This window comes from Salvelinus alpinus, chromosome 21 (assembly GCF_045679555.1).
Source record: "Salvelinus alpinus chromosome 21, SLU_Salpinus.1, whole genome shotgun sequence".
Classification (NCBI taxonomy): domain Eukaryota; kingdom Metazoa; phylum Chordata; class Actinopteri; order Salmoniformes; family Salmonidae; genus Salvelinus; species Salvelinus alpinus.
Window position 1 is genome coordinate 46,270,193 of NC_092106.1, and position 22,354 is coordinate 46,292,546.

The following is a 22,354-nucleotide window of genomic DNA, read 5'->3' on the forward strand; positions in this document are numbered from 1 at the left end:
CTGCGACGTGGCTGGTTTTCCTTTTGTATCCGTGAGTGTCTGTAATCCCTGCCACATACGTCTCATGTCTGAGCCGTTGAATATACTGATGTTTAGCTTGTTTGATTGCCTTGCGGAGTGAATAACTACACTGTTTATATTCTGCCATATGACCAGTCACCTTGCCATTGTTAAATGCAGTGGTTCGCGCTTTCAGTTTCCCACGAATGCTACCATCTATCCACAGTTTCGGGTTAGGGTAGGTTTTATTATTCTCAGTGGGTACTACATCTCCTATACACTTCCTTATGAACTCAGTCACCTTATCCGTGTATGCGTGTAGATTATTTTCGGTGCCTTTCCTCAGACACAGTATGTTATACGTGCAGAAGTACTATCTCACAACTCGATGAAACCTTCACTCATGTGCAGACATTTAGAAACACAACATGCCAATTTGATGAATAAGCCACAGGAGTTTTTTGATCGAGAATAAAGACGACTTTCGAGTAGTAAGACATGTATAAAAGCAACAGATACCATTAATAAGAAGAGTCTGGAAGGGTCTTATATGGTGAGCTACCGAGTGGCTAGGACAGGCAACATTAATAAGAAGGGTCTGGAAGGGTCTTATATGGTGAGCTACCAAGTGGCTAGGACAGGCAAGCCTCGTACTATTGTGGAGGACTTAAGTCTTCCTACTCCCGCGAATATGGCTGGGACAATGCCGGGGGAAAAGGCCCCAAAAACTATTCAGACAATGCCTTCATCAAACAACACTGTTTCACGACGCATCAGTAACATGGCAGGAGATGTTTTGAAACAATTACTGCTTTGCATACAAGCCAGTGAATTCTATGCGTTACAGCTGGATGAGTCAACAGACGTGGCGGGCCTGGCACAGCTCCTGGTATACAGTATATCCGTTACGTTTATGGGGAGTCAATTAAGGAAAACATCCTCTTCTGCAAACCACTGGAAACCAGGACAACATGAGAGGATATTTTTAAAGTACTGGACAGCTTTGTGACATCAAATGGACTTTTGGTGGTCAAGATGTGTTGGTATCTGTACTGATGGAGCAAAAGCCATGACAAGGAGACATAGTGTGGTGGTAACGCTTGTGCAAGCAGTTGCTTCCGACGCCACTTGGGTACACTGCAACATCCACCGAGAGGCTCTTGCTGCCAAAGGAATGCCTGACAGCTTGAAATACGTTTTGGACACCACAGTGACAATGGTTAACTTTGTTAAGGCAAGGCCCCTGAACTCTCGTGTATTTTCTGCACTATGTAATGATATGGGCAGCGACCATGTGACGCTTTTACAACATACAGAGGTGCGCTGGTTATAATGCGGCAAAGTATTTTTTATTGAGAGACGAGCTTAAAGTTTTCTTTACTGACCATAATTTTCACTTGTCTGACCGCTTGCATGATGACGAGTTTCTCACACGACTGGCCCATCTGGGTGATGTTTTTTCTCACTCAATGATCTGAATCTAGGATTACAGGGGCTCTCCTCAACTATATTCAATGTGCAGGACAAAATTGAGGCTATGATTAAGAAATAAAGTTTTATATGTAAGATGGCTAAATAAAGCAACTTTATTGATTATGATTATATTATTATTTGTGCCGTCCTATAAGAGCTCTTTGTCACTTCCATCGAGTGAGGTTGTGACAAAAACTCAAATGTATCATGTGTTGCAGCCTTACAATGATGGCAAAAAAACAACATTTGAGAGTGCGCTGACTCTGGTGCTAAAGGGGGTACGCAGCTAGAGGTTGAATGTTTGAAGGGGTATGGGACTATAAAACGTTTGGGAACCCCTGGTCTGCACCAAATGTGTGCACAATAGAATGTGAACATGATCAGGACAACCACCATATGTTAGAACCATGTGTAAACGGGCATAGAGAAAGAGAGAAATGGGACAGAGTGCTATTAACAGAGTGCTATAGACTAAGTGTGAGAAAGAGTCTGTTGGTTCACTTCTTGTAGAAGATGGGACAGTGGAGAGAAGGGAGATTATCAGAGTGCTTGGGGCGGGGGGGTACTTCTTAAAACAACACTTCCATGAACAATCACACCAGTGTGTTAGTAACCTGGTTAACGTGAATATGTGGGGTCATGAGGTGGGACAACTCAGATCTGCTGAATTTCTGTTTTGGTGGAAATGTCCATCCATCATCTCTCCTCCTCCACTCTGGTGACAGACGGAACTATCTGTGACGTGGACCGGTTTCACTTATAATGGTCTGTGTAGAGATGGACAGGTGCTATAGGATAGATGAAGTGCAGGTGAGGTCAATACATACTGATTTCTGATCATGTAGATGTATTATCTGTTTGGGATTGAATCTGTGATTTGGGAGAGAATCTGATGAAGAGGTTTTAATTAGCCTGATGTTTGAATGGACGTGAGACAGATTGTGGGTCAGGGCCCATATTCATGAAGCGTCTCAGAGTAAAAGTGCTGATTTAAGATCAGTTTTTCATTTTAGATCATAATGGAAAAGAATACATGGATATGGGGGACCCTGATCCTAGATCAGAACTCCTACTCTGATGCTTTAGGAAATAGGCCCCGGACATCTCTGGCTCAACAGCTACTGGTGGGTTGATAAAGGCGAGGTCTCCATCTTGTGGCAATACTGTGAAAAACCTTTTATTTTTTATTAAAGTCAGCTAAGATTTCACATCTGTTTTAGTTTGTTATTAAAGTAAGGTTTCACATCTGTTTTAGTTTGTTATTAAAGTAAGGTATCAAATCTGTTTTATTTTGTTATTAAAGTAAGGTTTCACATCTGTTTTATTTTGTTATTAAAGTAAAGTTTCACATATGTTTTATTGTGTTATTAAAGTAAGGTATCACATCTGTTTTAGTTTGTTATTAAAGTAAAGTTTCACATATGTTTTATTGTGTTATTAAAGTAAGGTATCACATCTGTTTTAGTTTGTTATTAAAGTAAAGTTTCACATATGTTTTATTTTGTTATTAAAGTAAGGTATCACATCTGTTTTAGTTTGTTATTAAAGTAAGGTATCACATCTGTTTTATTGTGTTATTAAAGTAAGGTTTCACATCTGTTTTATTGTGTTATTAAAGTAAGGTTTCACATCTGTTTTATTGTGTTATTAAAGTAAGGTATCACCTCTGTTTTATTTTGGTATTAAAGTAAGGTTTCACATCTGTTTTATTGTGTTATTAAAGTAAGGTTTCACATCTGTTTTATTTTGGTATTAAAGTAAGGTATCACATCTGTTTTATTTTGGTATTAAAGTAAGGTTTCACCTCTGTTTTATTGTGTTATTAAAGTAAGGTATCACATCTGTTTTATTTTGGTATTAAAGTAAGGTTTCACATCTGTTTTATTGTGTTATTAAAGTAAGGTTTCACATCTGTTTTATTGTGTTATTAAAGTAAGGTATCACATCTGTTTTATTTTGTTATTAAAGTAAGGTTTCACATCTGTTTTATTTTGTTATTAAAGTAAGGTATCAAATCTGTTTTATTGTGTTATTAAAGTAAGGTATCACATCTGTTTTAGTTTGTTATTAAAGTAAGGTTTCACATTTGTTTTAGTTTGTTATTAAAGTAAGGTATCACATCTGTTTTATTGTGTTATTAAAGTAAGGTTTCACATCTGTTTTATTGTGTTATTAAAGTAAGGTTTCACATCTGTTTTATTGTGTTATTAAAGTAAGGTATCACATCTGTTTTATTTTGGTATTAAAGTAAGGTTTCACCTCTGTTTTATTGTGTTATTAAAGTAAGGTTTCACATCTGTTTTATTTTGTTATTAAAGTAAGGTATCACATCTGTTTTATTTTGGTATTAAAGTAAGGTATCACATCTGTTTTATTTTTAATGATAAATCGAATTATGTTGGTACTAAATCACATAAATAAATATATATTTAAACTCCTACAGATGATGTATGTAATTTATAAATAAATATTTTTGCCAGTATATCAATTTGGGCAATTACATCTTGATTTGATGGATTGCTGTGTTCAAATAGATAAAACGAATTAAAATAGTCAGAGGGGAAATATGCATGAAATTGAAAACAGTTTTGTTCCATTGCCCTTGATAACACAGCGTTGGCCATTCTTCACACCACCCAGTGTCATTATTCACTTTTCCATCCAGTCTTTGTCACTTTTGAAATCAAATTTTATCAAGGTATCGCATTTCACCTTTTAGAGGGAGATGAGTTTCTCATATTCCACAATTAAAACCAATGAGGGATATTGCAGTATGAAAATTGTATGGAGCCGTTCTCTGGCTTGAAGAAATATAATATACGTCATTACCATAATATAAATGTGTCCATAGAAGAAATGTGAGATCCCACTTGTAGAGCAAATTCACTTTTATTGGATTTTATATATTTTTATTTAATTTTTAATTTTTATATTTAACAGCAAGAATCATATAAAGCATCAGAACCCTGGTGACAAGATTCCCACATGACAGAACCCTGGTGACAAGATTCCCACATGACAGAACCCTGGTGACAGTATTCCCACATGATAGAACCCTGGTGACAGGATTCCCACATGATAGAACCCTGGTGACAGGATTCCCACATGATAGAACTCTGGTGACAGGATTCCCACATGACAGAACCCTGGTGACAAGATTCCCACATGATAGAACCCTGGTGACAGGATTCCCACATGGTAGAACCCTGGTGACAGGATTCTCACATGATAGAACCCTGGTGACAGGATTCCCACATGAAAGAACCCTGGTGACAGGATTCCCACATGTTAGAACCCTGGTGACAGGATCCCCACATGGTAGAACCCTGGTGACAGGATTCCCACATGGTAGAACCCTGGTGACAGGATTCCCACATGTTAGAACCCTGGTGACAGGATTCCCACATGATAGAACCCTGGTGACAGAACCCTGGTGACAGGATTCCCACATGATAGAACCCGGGTGACAGAACCCTGGTGAAATGATTCCCACATGATAGAACCCTGGTGAAAGGATTCCAACATGACAGAACCCTGGTGAAAGGATTCCAACATGATAGACATTGAAGCCCGGTGAAAGGATTCCAACATGATAGAACCCTGGTGAAAGGATTCCAACATGATAGAACCCTGGTGAAAGGATTCCAACATGATAGAACCCCGGTGAAAGGATTCCAACATGATAGAACCCCGGTGAAAGGATTCCAACATGATAGAACCCCGGTGAAAGGATTCCAACATGATAGAACTCCGGTGAAAGGATTCCAACATGATAGAACCCCGGTGAAAGGATTCCAACATGATAGAACCCCGGTGAAAGGATTCCAACATGATAGAACCCCGGTGAAAGGATTCCAACATGATAGAACCCTGGTGAAAGGATTCCAACATGATAGAACCCCGGTGAAAGGATTCCAACATGATAGCCATTGAAGCTCGGTGAAAGGATTCCAACATGACAGCCATTGAAGCCCGGTGAAAGGATTCCAACATGATAGCCATTGAAGCTCGGTGAAAGGATTACCACATGATAGCCATTGAAGCCCGGTGAAAGGATTCCCACATGATAGCCATTGAAGCCCGGTGAAAGGATTCCCACATGATAGCCATTGAAGCCCGGTGAAACGATTCCCACATGATAGCCATTGAAGCCCGGTGAAAGGATTACCACATGACAGCCGTTGCCAGTCAAATAATTCCTTCCCAGTTAGCACAGTGCATCTTCATCAATCACTCAGCTTTGTTAAGACCAGCTTTATAAACGGGAGACCAAAAATTCCCCTGGCCAACCAATCATGCACCTTCACTCTTATGAATACTGTTAACTCAACATTGATTCATTTATATGGAAAATATATTATGGCTTTAGATTGTGGCTTTAGATCGGTGCTTACATAACATGTGCTTTGCAGAGGAGGTGGACATCAGGCTACATGGCACAAATCCTTTCAGGGGGCTCTGAACAATAAAATAAGCAGAGACCAAACGCCAGCAGAAGACAGAATACATCGTTTTTAGCACTACAAGCTGAGAAAAAGTTCAGATTACATCATATTATAACATCAGGCATATGCTCGTGACAGATGAAAAGTAACGTCAAGGTTGGGACTAACGTTGAAGCCCATGAGAAATAACACAGAAAAATGTTCATAGGTTTCCTATAGTTTACCTGGAAAACTACTTGTATGTTTTTGTCCATTTCATCAACCAGAAGCATAGCTTCTAAACAGAAAGAGACATACGGACAGCTATGGTGTTTCTGTTGTATGTACTGTATGTACTGTAGCAGTTATAACTCTTGAAATTAGTATATTCTTAGTCTTTTGAATAAACCACTGTTTTGTTTTTTTATTTATTTTATTTTAGTCCATTACATTGATATTATACTGTATACTGTAAATGCTGTGTAACATATTGACTTATTCAATATTACTCTGTTGTGATGTAGTTATTTTCCAAAGGTATATGTTTTGTTCCTTTAACATGCGTTCCTTTCTGGCTTAAACAGGACTTGTCTTGATTGGTTGGGCCTGGAAGAACGTTGCCATGACACCGGACAAAGCCAGTCAGGCCATTCTCCAGAGGTTAATGCACAACTTAACCTGAAGGTTTCCTGACAAACTAAAAGCCGCTGGCAAAAAAGAAGAGCAATACATTGCCTTTTTCTGAAAGGGCTACAGAGTGAGAACTCTTGTGCCACTTTATACAAGCACTTTTATTCAGCCTTTCATTCTTTTTTTTTTATTATCCTAGCAAAATTTATTGTAGTTATAGATATTTTTTATTCAAAATAAGATCTAAATTTTATACATGATTCTCTCTTTTTTGACTATGTACAGAAGTGCAAAAAAGTCAACCGTCTTCACCTACAATGCTTTGAAACAGTATTTGTCCCCTTCCTCATATTCTCTACTTCTGCATATTTCTGATACGGAATGTTATCAGATCTTCATCACAAACCTAATATTAGATCAAGGGAACCTGAGTGAACAAATATATCACAACAATTACATACTTATTTCATTTATTTCTTAAACAAATTTATGTAACACCCAATGCCTCTGTGTGATAAAGTAATTGCCCTCTTACACTCAATAACTGGTTGTGCCTCCTTTACCTGTAATGACCAGGCTGTATTACATCCGGCCATGATTGGGAGTCCCATATGGCGGTGCACAATTGGCCCAGCATCGTCCGGGGTTTGGCCGGGATAGGCTGTCATTGTAAATTTAACTGACTTGCCTAATTAAATTAAATAAACATATATTTTTTAATTAAATAAAAATGACGTCGCTGTGGAGGAATTTTGGCCCACTCTCTTAAGCAGAACTGCTTTAACTCAGCCACTGTCACGCCCTGACCAGAGTTTGCTTTGTATGTTTTATGTTTTGGTTGGTCAGGGTGTGATCTGTGTGGGCATTCTATGTTGTTTGTCTGGTTTGTCTATTTCTGTGTTTGGCCTGATATGGTTCTCAATCAGAGACAGATGTTTTGCGTTGTCTCTGATTGGGAACCATATTTAGGTAGCCTGTTTTGTGTTCGGTTTTGTGGGTGGTTGTCTTCTGTCTTCGTGTGTCTGCACCAGACAGAACTGTTTCGGTTTTTCACATTTGTTGTTGTGTATTTTGTAGTGTTCACGTTAATTTGTCTTTATTAAACATGATGAACACTAACCACGCTAAGCTTTGGTCCTCTCCTTCGTCCACAGAAGAAAGCCGTTACAGCCACGTTTGTGGGTTTTCAAGCAGGAACTGTCGTTTCAAATCCTGACACAACATCTCAATTGGGATTAAGTCTGGACTTGGCCATTCCAAAACTTGTTGCTTTTTAGACATTTTCATGTAGACTTGATTGTGTGTTTTGGATCATTGTCTTGCTGCAGGACCCAGCTGGTTCCATTATGCCTGGCTAAAACCAAACACTGCATTCCACAGTAAGAACCTCATACCAACGGTCAAGCATGGTGGTGGCAGTGTGATGGTTTGGGGATGCTTTGCTGCCTCAGGACAAGGACAAATTGCCTTAAAACTTCTTCGGGATCGGTGTCCCTTCCACGGGACGGTTGAGCAAACGTAGGCTAATGCGATTAGCATGAGGTTGTAACTGACAAGAACATTTCCCAGGACATAGACATATCTGATATTGGCAGAAAGCTTACATTATTGTTAATCTAATTGCACGGTCCAATTTACAGTAGCTATTACAGTGAAAGAATACCATGCTATTGTTTGAGGAGAGTGCCCAATTTTGAAAATGAAAAGTTATTAACGGAAGGAACCATTCATTCTGCTCTGTATCAGAGACTTCTACAGGCGAATGTCAGGCCATCCGTCTGTGAGCTGAATATGAAGGACAGCTGGGTCATGCAGCAAGACAATGATCCAAAAGGCACAATTGTTTACATGAAAATTTTGAAAAGCAACACATTTGGCCCAGTCAAAGTCCAGACCTAATCCCAATTGAGATGTTGTTGCCGGACTTGAAACAACCGTTAATGCTTGAAAACCCACAACATGTTGTTGAGTTAAAGCGGTTCTGAGAGTGAGTGAACATTCCTCCACAGCGACGTGAGGCACTGATGAAAAGCTACAGGAAGCGTTTGGTCGCAGTCATTGCAGCTAAAGGTGGAACAACCAGTCGTTGCAGCTAAAGGTGGAACAACCAGTCGTTGCAGCTAAAGGTGGAACAACCAGTCATTGCAGCTAAAGGTGGAACAACCAGTCATTGCAGCTAAAGGAGGAACAACCAGTCGTTGCAGCTAAAGGTGGAACAACCAGTCATTGCAGCTAAAGGTGGAACAACCAGTCGTTGCAGCTAAAGGTGGAACAACCAGTCATTGCAGCTAAAGGTGGAACAACCAGTCGTTGCAGCTAAAGGTGGAACAACTAGTCATTGCAGCTAAAGGTGGAACAACCAGTTACTGAGTGTAAAGGGGGCAATTCATTTTTTCACACAGGGGGATTGGGTGTTGCATAACTTTGTTTAATTAATTAAATAAAATAAGTATCAATTTTTGTTGTTATTTGTAAATGCATGTTCTCTTTATCTAATATTAGGTTTTGGTTGAAGATCTGATAACATTCAGTATCAAATATAGGCAAAAATAGAGAAAATCAGATAGGGGGAAAATAGTTTTCCATGGCCCTGTAGGTTTCCCCTTGTTTGTTTGTGGCTAAGTAAAGAGATTAGTGTGCGTACTCCATGCTCGACCCGCCTCCGACCTCCGACCCCTGACCTCAACTGCAACGCCCCTTAAGAGTGATCAAATATGCAGCTATATTTTCAACATGGCCTGACATCCAGGGAGATTACAAATATTCAAACAATAGTTACTATTTGAAGTGAATACAGTAGAAAATGTCTTTTTTTTTTTTTTACCTACACATCTAAGAACGATATTTTTTTATAATATTTTTTTCCTTATAAGAGAGACTAGTTACAAACCAGACGATCATTAAAGTAATACTCCGTTGTCAGTGAGCGTTGTCACAGCAAGCCTCACTCTCCTAGTATTCCCTCAAAGTCAGATACCCACATAAAAGATCTTTGTTCAAGGAACTCAAAAAGACAAGAAATGAAAACAATTCTTACAGTTCACAGAAAATAAAAATCATTTAGTTTACAATCATAACACTACAGTAAATATTCAAATCAACGTTACATGAAATTTCAGAAAAACTAAAATATGGTATGAAGAACACAAAAAAACACACAAAATACCTAATATTCAGAATCCTACAAAAGCTTCTGGTAAAATTTTAGTAAGACAAAACTCCCTTTAACTAAATATCAAAAATGTAATCCGTGCATTAAACAAAATTAAATAAGACATTCATCTTCTTGAAAAACGGAACTCATCAGGAAATAAATGTTTCGAGTGAAAGACAACAATCATATATATACACCACGAAAGCTTTGTGTGGCGACAAAACAACAAGAGTTAGGCAAGAGGACGTTTTGAAATGGCTTGTTGCATTGTGCCGACCTCGTGGTGTTAAGGCTTTGGATGAGTAATACAATCAGGTCAACCTTTACCAACTCTTCCATACCATGTCTTTTCATACAAATCATGCAGAAGCACGGAGGGTTTAAAACAAAAAACTATCTACACCCTGTCCACCCTGTCCATACACAAATGTACACCCCACCCCCCCCCCCTCCTGTCCATACACAACTTCATCTGTGATTTTGGCCCCACACATTTGCTGAACAGAGCTCGACTAGTGCACCCACATAGGTCAACAAAGAACACAGAGGATTTTTTTTGTTTTTTGACTGTATCTATCCAAAAGTATCCCTACTATCACACATTTAATTAGACATAATGTGTTTTCACAAGTTCTCTTACATATCGTAGACCATATAAACTGCACTTAATATAACATAAAATAAAAATCATTAAATGAATTATAATAAAATGAAAATCACACCATATTAAAACTCAGAGCAACTCAACCATAAGCCACCATGTAACTTCTAACTTCTTTTAAAATTCTCTTAACACCACTCAGCGGTTTGGTTTATCTTGCAACTTTCAGTAGTGCTTCATTCAATCCTTACTTGTTTACAGTCTCCACACCTTCTTCTTCGTCACAAGTGAGACTTTGGCATAATATTGGGTCCAGGGCCAAAGCCCCCTGCATTACGCCTTTACAGTCTATAGACTTTATACTCAGAGACAGAGAGGACCAGGTCCTAACATAATCAACTAGAGTCTATAGACTTTATACCCAGAGAGGACCAGGTCCTAACAGAACCAACTAGAGTCTATAGACTTTATACCCAGAGAGGACCAGGTCCTAACAGAACCAACTAGAGTCTATAGACTTTATACCCAGAGACAGAGAGGACTGGGTCCTAACAGAACCAACTAGAGTATAGACTTTATACCCAGAGAGGACCAGGTCCTAACAGAACCAACTAGAGTCTATAGACTTTATACCCAGAGACAGAGAGGACTGGGTCCTAACAGAACCAACTAGAGTATAGAGTTTATACCCAGAGAGGACCAGGTCCTAACAGAACCAACTAGAGTATAGACTTTATACCCAGAGACAGAGAGGACTGGGTCCTAACAGAACCAACTAGAGTATAGACTTTATACCCAGAGAGGACCAGGTCCTAACAGAACCAACTAGAGTATAGACTTTATACCCAGAGAGGACCAGGTCCTAACAGAACCAACTAGAGTATAGACTTTATACCCAGAGAGGACCAGGTCCTAACAGAACCAACTAGAGTATAGACTTTATACCCAGAGAGGACCAGGTCCTAACAGAACCAACTAGAGTATAGACTTTATACCCAGAGAGGACCAGGTCCTAACAGAACCAACTAGAGTCTATAGACTTTATACTCAGAGAGGACCAGGTCCTAACAGAACCAACTAGAGTCTAGACTTTATACCCAGAGACAGAGAGGACTGGGTCCTAACAGAACCAACTAGAGTGTAGACTTTATACCCAGAGAGGACCAGGTCCTAACAGAACCAACTAGAGTATAGACTTTATACCCAAAGACAGAGAGGACTGGGTCCTAACAGAACCAACTAGAGTATAGACTTTATACCCAGAGAGGACCAGGTCCTAACAGAACCAACTAGAGTCTATAGACTTTATACCCAGAGAGGACCAGGTCCTAACAGAACCAACTAGAGTTTATAGACTTTATACCCAGAGAAGAACGGGTCCTAACAGATCCAAGACCCCTTCTCTGTCTGCCTCACACCATGGAATCTAAGCTCAAGGCAAATCAAAAGAAAACCAACAGAAGACCAGAGGTAAATCAAACAACCTAAGGTCGGTAACTGCGTACCCAAGAGGCAAAGACCATGACTGGTTCATCTGTTAATGACATCAAACTGTAGACAAACATTCAATGAACAAGGACACTAGAGACATTGGAGACGTTGAAGGCGTTCCCCAGGTTAACACTGTAACATGGCTATAATGACCTCATAACACTCAAGGTTTTGGGGATATACATAGTCTATGGTACTTTAAGAGGAGCTTGCAACATATCTAGTAAAGCTGGGATGGGTTTTAAAACACAAAGGTGTACTAAACCCATAACATTCAGCTGTCATTATGGCACCAAGCCCACTAACCCATTTCAACCAAGTTGATCTTGTAAAGAACCATGTCATCAACAAACAAGCCATGTACAATTCCTTCAGTCTAATATGGCAATTAGCTACTATTCCTCATCATTTCCCTCCTCTTGTTTAAAATACAAGGTGCACCTTTGTTTTGTGTAAACCATGAAAAATAATATAAATGAAAGAAAAACAAACTGAAAATAACATAAAAGAGAGTCTTGGTCTGCTGACATAACAAACTAGTGGGCGTGACTATCCTCATGTTGACATTCAAAGTGTGTCCGGTGTTTTAATGGATGATGCCTCCACAGATATAAAGGCTGGCTGTAATGTTCTGTAGATGGCATAGTTCCTCTCTCTGTCGGAGGTGCTGTTGTCCGTATGGTGTGTGTAGAATACACATGTTTACCACCTTATGACAAACTGGACCTCTTCGAGTAGCATGCATGTCAGAACCGCCACAGCTTACAGGTGGTTGGAGTCTCCTGGTGTTCTGGATGTTACAGGCATAGACATATAATCTATTCTGAAGATGCTATGTCTATGCTTACAGGCATAGAAATAGCATCCATTCTAAAGATTCTATTTCTATGCTTACAGGCATGAAGGGTGAACTGTTGTCTGGGACGGATGGAACACCAGCACACTCCAGTTTCATCTGCAGGAGAAAACAATGGAACAGAATAGAAAGGAACCAATTAGAGAAGAATGGAAGAACAAATCAAAAGAGATTGCATAGACATAATGACATACAGATGTAGGATCTAAATGTGATCACCTGCACAGCAGAAAATGCAAATGTGTAGTATGTTCAAGGTTTATAAAGGCTTCGAAAATGTGAAAAAAAAATTTTTTTATCAACCCCTACAAAAATGTCCATTAATTATAATCCACACAATAATAAAGATGTTCTGTTGTTGCGAGAACATTTTCCTGCCGTGAGAAACGGGTCAAGTTAAGACCCTACATCTGTATGAAAATGAGTCTTACTGTTCTGGTAGAGACTTCTACATCTGAGTCACATACTTGTGACTAGTAAGATGATCTGTAGATATTATTGGAATCTGGGGAAGAGCATGAGAGATAGAGAGAAGACAGAAAACAACCCTTACTGTAAATGTAGCTTTTACAACACAACTCTCAATGGGCTATTTTCATTTTTCTTGCATCACTTACAGACGGTGCCAAATTCACTATCAATCTAATTTTTTAATGAACGGAAAACAATATGCGTTACAAATAAAACAACACTGGCCACTGAGGAGGAAACAATACCGTCATTTTCCTGAATGTTCTAAGTGTGTTTACAAGTTAGTAATCAGTTACCATGGCATCCATCCTCCTCTTTTGATGACCATTCGTTACAATTCAATATAGAGTGGTCATAAGTACCAACAAGATGGAGGATACAGCACAGTACTCTCAAAACATCACCCGGAAGTGACATACTTCCATCACAAGAAGTGGACAGAGAGACAGGAAGCGGAAGAGGGGCAAACCTGATTGGCTGTTGCGGTTGCAAAGGGACCACTTGTGGCAGAGGAGGTGGCTGCAGACACAGTGGCGGGCGTAGCACCGTGCATCATGGGTACTTTATGGAGAGAAAGATCACACAGACAAATGAACTAGAGCAGGCCCAAGGTGTTGTTCTATTTTAAAGGTCACTGGGTAAGTATTTATTTAAAGGTCTTCCTCTAACCACTTATAAACCTATCGTGTTGATGTTGTCCATTAGAAAATAATTTGTTTGTGTATTTCTTACTATCTATAAATAGGATCTAGTGCCATTGATACAATATTCTAAGCTGACCTTTAGATAAGGTGTTAGCCGACAGGGTAACTGAGGTTTGGGATGAGGGTCAGGACAATGAGTAGATCAGAGTGGGTTATTACAGCAACAAGCTACAGTGTATTCAGAAAGTATTCATACCCCTTCACTTGTTTCACATTTTGTTGTGTTACAGCCTGAATTTAAAATGAATTCAATTGAGAATTTGTGTCACTGATCTACACACAATACCCTATAATGCAAAAGTGGAATGTTGCTTGTAGAAATTTTAAAAATGAATTTAAAAAAATCAACGCTCAAATGTCTTGAGTCAATAAGTATTCAACCCCTCTGTTATGGCAATCCTAAATACGTTCAGGAATTATAATGTGCTTAACAAATACATTTGTAATTTTAATTTAACCTTTATTTAACTAGGCAAGTCAGTTAAGAACAAATTCTGATTTACATTGACGGCCTACTCCGGCCAAACCCCAACGATGGTGGGCCAATTGTGCGCCGCCCTATGGGATTCCCAATCACAGCAGGATGTGATATAGCCTGGATTCAAATCAGGTACTATAGTGACGCCTCTTGCACTGAGATGCAGTGCCTTAGACCGCTGCACCACTCGGGAGCATAATAAGTTGCATGGATTCATTCCGTGTTCAATAATAGTGGTTAACATATTTTTTTAATAGCTACTCCGTCTCTGTACCCCACACACACAATTATCTGTAAGGTCCCTCAGCTGAGCAGTGAACTTCATGTACAGATTCAACCACAATGACCAGGGAGGTTTTTCAATTCCTCGCAAAGTATGGCACCAATTGGTTGATGTGTTCAAATAAAAAAAGCAGATGCTGAATATCGCTTTGAGAATGGTTAAGTTATTAGTTAGACTTTGGATGGTGTATCAATACACCCAGTCACTACAAAGATACAGGTGTCCTTCCTAACTCAGTTGCCGGAGAGGAAGGAAATTGCTCAGGGATTTCACCATGAGGCCAATGGTGACTTTAAAACAGTTACAGAGTTTGAATGATTGTGATATGAGGAAACTCAGGATGGATCAACAACGTTGTAGTTACTCCACAATACTAACCTAAATGACAGAGTGAAAAGAAGGAATCCTGTACAAAATAAAAGTATTCCAAAACGTGCATCCTGTTCGCAACAAGGCACTTAAATACTGCAACAAATGTGGCTAGGTAAATAACTTTTTGTCCTGAATACAAAGCGTTATGTTTGGGGCAAATCCAACAGAACATGGGGTATGAATACTTTCTGAAGGCACTGTATGTGGCACATCATATGACAGACAAACATCAGCAACGTGACATCATGCATTTGTACTGCATAGCGAGAGCGGCGACATTCAATAGGGGTGACACACAGGGAAACAGGTGAAACAACGGTAACACTTTACTTGACACTCACATTGTCATAACCATGTCATAATATGTTATAACAGCTGACATAACTTGACATAACCTGTCATAATATGTCATAACAGCTGACATAACTTGACATAACCTGTCATAATAGGGTCTTAACACTGTCATGACCCATATATTTACACCTGTTGTGACATATATTGAATTATTTTATGGCTGGTTATGACACCTACATAAGAGTAATTTATTCAAATTATTATTTTCCCTGCCAAGAAGTTTCCTTTCGTTTGAAAGTTTGTTTCTTAAATCCTTTGTTGTTGTTGTAATGAATTCTTTACAGTTATTTTTTTAAATGCAATAATATGTAGAAAATACACTTTATGACACCGTCAATAAGCATTATGACCATCATAATCATATAAAGCCAGATAGGCCTATCACGTACATGCCCTTATGTCAATCATCTGTCAAAAAGAGGGTGTCTTGTCCTGTTCCTGAAATCTGTTCCTGCGTTCATCCCAGTCATCATCAACAGAGCATTGGGGTAGGTGCATGTCTGACATCAATGTGTGCATTTTCTGAAATAGTCAATTTCAGAAAATGTTATATAACATAAACATACTGTTGACAGATAGGCTATGGTGTAATGGAATGTTTTTTCTTGTGTGGTAGGTTGTGTGTGTTTTTACACACTTATGTAGGTGTCAAAACCAGCCATAAAATAATGCAATACATGTCACAACAGGTTATGACCATAATATAACAGGTTATGACCATAATATAACAGGTTATGACCATAATATAACAGGTTATGACCATAATATAACAGGTTATGAAAAGTTATGTCAGCTGTTATGACATATTATGACATGGTTATGACCGTGTCATAACATGTTATGACGCTGGGTGTCAAGTAAAGTGTTACCGTAACAACTAGCCTACAGTAATAAAAAAAAAACATTCTCAAAATGTACTTCAAGATGTTTCATACTTAATTCATATTTCGATAGCAATACACATCTTATAACTGAACCACCAGCACCACCATCATCACCAATAATATTATAATACTACAACTAACCCTGTCTGCAACCCACAGTCTGTCCCAATCCAGTCCAGTCCCACTCTGTCAGGGTATGAAATACAAGATGAAATGCTCTGTATATTTTTCTCCAAGCTGTGAATCTAAATGTTAATTAAATGTAATTCTATTACAAATCATTTCCTGTATAAAAATTCATCTGAATTAACATTTTTAAGCACAAATAATGCAACAAAATACAGTTTCTAACTATGAAAATATATTTTTTCCCTGACAGACAAGGATTGTCTCGACGGTCGAGAATCCCTGCTGTATGTTTATTGACAGCAGTTGAAAGAGTGCTTCAAGACTTTGTGCCACATCTCACCAAAACAACGTCCCTGTGTCTTTTCCATCATCAACACCTGGCCAAGTGACAAATAAATCCTTCGTACTGTATTGCTTCCTTCGTACTGTATTGCTTCGTTCATACTATATTGTTTTCATTGCGGACACAAGACAGGGAAGATAATATAACAATATTTGTATTAACATGTTTAATTTTTCATGTTCTTATTATCTTATGAAAGCTGCACTGCAATGGTAAGGGTAGTCAATAACACATCTGCCACGCTGATCATCAACACGGGGGCCCCTCAGGGGTACGTGCTTTGTCCCCTACTGTACTCCTTGTTCACCCACGACTGTGTGGCCATGCAGGATTCTAACACCACCACCAGCCTATAGGGCTATACATGCTGCCATTCACATCGACGGGGCTGTAGTGGAGCGGGTCGAGAGTTTCAAGTTCCTTGATGTTCACATCACCAATGAACTATCATGGTCCAAACACGCTACAGAGAGTAGTGCATACGGCCCAGCTTCCTGCAATCCAGGACCTATATACTAGGCGGTGTCAGAGGAAGGCCCAAAGAATTGTCGAAGACTCCAGTCACGCTAGTCATAGACTATCCCCCCCCCCCATTTGATTTTACACTGCTGTTACTCGCTGTTTATTGTCTATGCATAGTCACTTTACTCCTACCTACATGTACAAATTAACCCGACTAACCTGTACCCCTGCTCATTGACTGAGTACCGGTACCCCCTGTATATAGCCTCGCTATTGTTATTTTATTGTTTTACTTTTGATTTATTTTTATTAATTGCTTAAGTTTATTTAGTAAATATTTTCTTAACTCTATTTTCTTAAAACTGCATTGATGGTTAAGGGCTTGTAAGTAAGTATGTGTATGTGTAAATAAAACCTATCTATCTATCTATCTATCTATCTATCTATCTATCTATCTATCTATCTATCTATCTATCATTTATCTAACTCTTTATGAAGGGAAGGAGACAAGGATATGAGGCTACTTTGGACTATTGAGAGGCCCCCTTTGTCTCAGAGTGGAAAATGGCCGCCCTGATGGCTTGAGATGGAATGTGAGGGACTGAAAAGGCTTAAAGGTAATCAGGAAGGAAAGCTGGCACCTACCAACACTTGTTGCAGGTGTCATGCACAATATCGAGCCTGCCCATCATGCATTGCAACAGCAAGTGGATTGGAAAAGGAGATGGAGAGAAGAAATCAACACAACCCATTACAAGACAGTGTCCACAGAGGTAGAGAGTGTTGTTACGGTTACAGAGTATACAGTACATTAAAACGCATCACACAGGTGATACATCAACTACCATGAAGTGAATAAAGACATATTTAACTTGCATCTTTAAAAAAAAAAAAGAATATTTAACCTTTATTTAACTAGGCAAGTCAGTTAAGAACAAATTCTTATTTACAATGACGGCCTACCCCGGCCAAACCCGGACGACGCTGGGCCAATTGTGCGCCGCCCTATGGGACTCCCAAACATGGCCGGATGTGATGCAGCCTGGATGCCAACCAGGGACTACAGTGACGCCTCTAGCACTGAGATGCAGTGCCTTAAACCGCTGCACCACTCAGGAGCTCCTCTACTGGCATGAATCATTCATTAATGATAATCATTACCGTTAACAATGGTCACTCTTTACAGATAGAATCATGGTCGGTACTAAATGCACACAAACATACAGAGAGCTAGACCGTAAAGCACACAGACAGATGTTGATGTGTGTTTCAGTAGCTATGATAATGTTGCTTCAAAACACTATTGACAAGTCCTACGTTTGACCACCAGTCATCCAGGGGGGAAAAGTAAGTCTTAAAAAGGGAAAAAGGTGAATGACTAGTCACATCAGCCAATAACTTTCTCCCAAGATCAATTACATGCCAGGGCAAGTTGTAAACTGTCTCTCTTGTAATACTCCTCCTATGTAAAGGTTGTTGGCCCAGAGTGGTTATGGAACAGCTTCATCCATTTCTCTCAGTGAGGACTTGGACTAGTGTGGCTTGACAGCAGGGATGGACTGAGAACAGAAATCGGCCTGGTTATTTCTAAAACACTGGCCCATTTTTTTCTTCAAGGCCCTTACACCATCCCACTATTAACCAGCGGTAACACTCACTGGACCCAATTCATGCCGGCTATTTTTACCAGGACTGTGAGAGAGTTCAAGATGACTTTGCTGTCATCTTAGGGTGGTGCCAGTGTTCTCAGACTGGTGTAAGTGGGTCGGACCAGGGTGGTGCCAGCGTTCTCAGACTGGTGTAAGTGGGTCGGACCAGGGTGGTGCCAGTGTTCTCAGACTGGTGTAGGTGGGTCGGACCAGGGTGGTGCCAGCGTTCTCAGACTGGTGTAAGTGGGTCGGACCAGGGTGGTGCCAGTGTTGTCAGACTGGTGTAAGTGGGTCGGACCAGGGTGGTGCCAGTGTTCTCAGACTGGTGTAAGTGGGTCGGACCAGGGTGGTGCCAGTGTTCTCAGACTGGTGTAGGTGGGTCGGACCAGGGTGGTGCCAGCGTTCTCAGACTGGTGTAAGTGGGTCGGACCAGGGTGGTGCCAGTGTTCTCAGACTGGTGTAAGTGGGTCGGACCAGGGTGGTGCCAGTGTTCTCAGACTGGTGTAAGTGGGTCGGACCAGGGTGGTGCCAGTGTTCTCAGACTGGTGTAAGTGGGTCGGACCAGGGTGGTGACAGCGTTCTCAGACTGGTGTAAGTGGGTCGGACCAGGGTGGTGCCAGTGTTCTCAGACTGGTGTAAGTGGGTCGGACCAGGGTGGTGCCAGCGTTCTCAGACTGGTGTAAGTGGGTCGGACCAGGGTGGTGCCAGCGTTCTCAGACTGGTGTAAGTGGGTCGGACCAGGGTGGTGCCAGTGTTCTCAGACTGGTGTAAGTGGGTCGGACCAGGGTGGTGCCAGTGTTCTCAGACTGGTGTAAGTGGGTCGGACCAGGGTGGTGCCAGTGTTCTCAGACTGGTGTAAGTGGGTCGGACCAGGGTGGTGCCAGTGTTCTCAGACTGGTGTAAGTGGGTCGGACCAGGGTGGTGATAGTGTTCTCAGACTGGTGTAAGTGGGTCGGACCAGGGTGGTGCCAGCATTCTCAGACTGGTGTAAGTGGGTCGGACCAGGGTGGTGCCAGCGTTTTCAGACTGGTGTAAGTGGGTCGGACCAGGGTGGTGCCAGTGTTCTCAGACTGGTGTAGGTGGGTCGGACCAGGGTGGTGCCAGTGTTCTCAGACTGGTGTAAGTGGGTCGGACCAGGGTGGTGCCAGTGTTCTGGTGTATGTGTGTGTTTGTATGTGTTAGTGTTTCACCAGGGATACAGCAACATGAACGTCCAATCAGAAGTACAGTACCAGTCAAAAGTTTGGACACACCAACTCATTCAAAGGTTTTTCATTATTTCTACTATTTTCTACATTGTAGAATAACAGTAAAAGCATCACAACTGTGAAAAAAAACCACATATGGAATCATGTAGTAACCAAAAAAGTGCTAAACAAATCAAAATCAGCCCAAAGGACAGATTTCCACCGGTCCAATGTCCATTGCTCATGTTTCTTTGCCCAAGCAAATCTCTTAATCTCTAATTGGTGTCCTTTAGAAGTGGTTGCTTTGCAGCAATTCGACCATGAAGGCTTGATTCACGCAGTCTCCTCTGAACAGTTGATGTTGAGATGTGTCTGTTACTTGAACTCTGTGAAGAATTTATTTGGGCTACAATTTCCGAGGCTGGTAACTCTAATGAACTTATCCTATGCAGCAGAGGTAACTCTGAGTCATCTTTTCCTGTGGCGGTCCTCATGAGAACCAGTTTCATCATAGTGCTTGATGGTTTTTGTGACTGCATTTGAAGAAACTTTCAAAGTTCTTGACATGTTCCATATTGATTGACCTTCATGTCTTAAAGTAATGATGGACTGGTATTTTACCAAATAGGGCTATCTTCTGTATACCACCCCTACCTTGTCACAACACAACTGATTGGCTCAAACGCATTAAGAAGGATAGTAATTCCACAAATTAACTTTTAACAAGGGACATCTGTTAATTGAAAAGCATTCCAGGTCACTACCTAATGAAGCTGGTTGAGAGAATGCCAAGTGTGTGCAAAGCTGTCATCAAGGCAAAGGGTGGCTACTTTGAACAATCTCAAATAATAAATATTTTTAGATTTGTTTAACACTTTTTTGGTTACTACATGATTCCATGTGTTATTTCATAGTTTTGATGTCTTCACTATTATTCTACAATGTAGAAAATAGTAAAAAATAAAGAATAACCCTGGAAATTGGTAGGTGTGTACGGACTTTTGACTGGTACTGTCTGTGTGCTGTGCAAGCCCGAAGCCAGAGGTTTTATGGGTAAGGAGCTTGAAGACAGAGATTTTATGGGTAAGGAGCCTGAATACAGACGTTTTACGGGTAAGGAGCCTGAAAACAAAGGTTTTATGGGTAAGGAGCCTGAAGCCAAAGGTTTTACGGGTAAGGAGCCTGAAGCCAGAGGTTTTACAGGTATGGAGCCTGAAACCAAAGGTTTTATGGGTAAGGAGCCTGAAACCAAAGATTTTATGGGTAAGGATTTGGGTTTGTGAATGGAGGTCAGCAGAATCAGACTTGACTTCAGGGGTCGCGGCCAGTTGAGAGGTGAAAGGTGAGAGGTCAAGGCCTACCTGACGGGATGAACTGCTGCTGAAACGGCATGTTGGCCAGGGCCTGTTGGTACTGGAACATGGCAGCGACGTTGAACATGGCAGTGGCACCGTTGGATTTTTCAACTGTGGGTCTCTTTGGTAATGGAGGTAAAACAGGTGGGAGCCCCTGATAGAGGGACCCGGTGGAAAACACAAAACAAAAGGATAGAAGGAGCAGGGGGGGGGCAAGAACACATGGTGGAAGTGGAATCAAAGACAGGGAGAATACATCATTTCATTAGAATAGAAAGGCATCTCCATGAAGAACACATTTTGAACCAAAAATCAGCAAGTTCTTCTAAAGCAAGCAGTGGTCTATGTAACACTAGTCCTTCTAAAACAAGCAGTGGTCTATGTAACACTAGTCCTTCTAAAACAAGCAGTGGTCTATGTAACACTAGTCCTTCTAAAACAAGCAGTGGTCTATGTAACACTAGTCCTTCTAAAGCAAGCAGTGGTCTATGTAACACTAGTCCTTATAAAACAAGCAGTGGTCTATGTAACACTAGTCCTTATAAAACAAGCAGTGGTCTATGTAACACTAGTCCTTATAAAACAAGCAGTATTCTATGTAACACTAGTCCTTATAAAACAAGCAGTATTCTATGTAACACTAGTCCTTATAAAACAAGCAGTATTCTATGTAACACTAGTCCTTATAAAACAAGCAGGGGTCTATGTAACACTAGTCCTTATAAAACAAGCAGTGGTCTATGTAACACTAGTCCTTCTAAAACAAGCAGTGGTATATGTAACACTAGTCCTTCTAAAACAAGCAGTATTCTATGTAACACTAGTCCTTCTAAAGCAAGCAGTGGTATATGTAACACTAGTCCTTATAAAACAAGCAGTATTCTATGTAACACTAGTCCTTATAAAACAAGCAGGGGTCTATGTAACACTAGTCCTTATAAAACAAGCAGTATTCTATGTAACACTAGTCCTTATAAAACAAGCAGTGCTCTATGTAACACTAGTCCTTTTTTGGGGTATCTGTACTCTACTATTTATATTTTTGACAACTTTT

General features: G+C 40.3%; 1 protein-coding gene across 8 annotated transcripts in view; it reads right to left on the reverse strand.

Moving 5' to 3' along the window:
• Positions 1-4,343: 4,343 nt before the first annotated feature.
• LOC139548376 (muscleblind-like protein 1) overlaps positions 4,344-22,354 on the reverse strand; it is a 217,206-nt gene continuing 199,195 nt past the window's right edge. For 4 of the 8 annotated variants that reach the window (XM_071358017.1, XM_071358016.1, XM_071358020.1 and 1 more), the window contains 6 exons: positions 21,307-21,454; positions 17,755-17,790; positions 16,317-16,361; positions 13,570-13,661; positions 13,061-13,134; positions 4,344-12,728 (listed from right to left, as the gene is read on the reverse strand). In XM_071358017.1, the coding sequence (XP_071214118.1) occupies positions 13,078-13,134; positions 13,570-13,661; positions 16,317-16,361; positions 17,755-17,790; positions 21,307-21,454 (378 nt within the window). In that variant the 3' untranslated portion in view covers positions 4,344-12,728; positions 13,061-13,077. The remainder of the gene's footprint in view (positions 12,729-13,060; positions 13,135-13,569; positions 13,662-16,316; positions 16,362-17,754; positions 17,791-21,306; positions 21,455-22,354) is intronic. The other 4 variants (XM_071358019.1, XM_071358022.1, XM_071358021.1 and 1 more) reach the window with 3 other exon arrangements.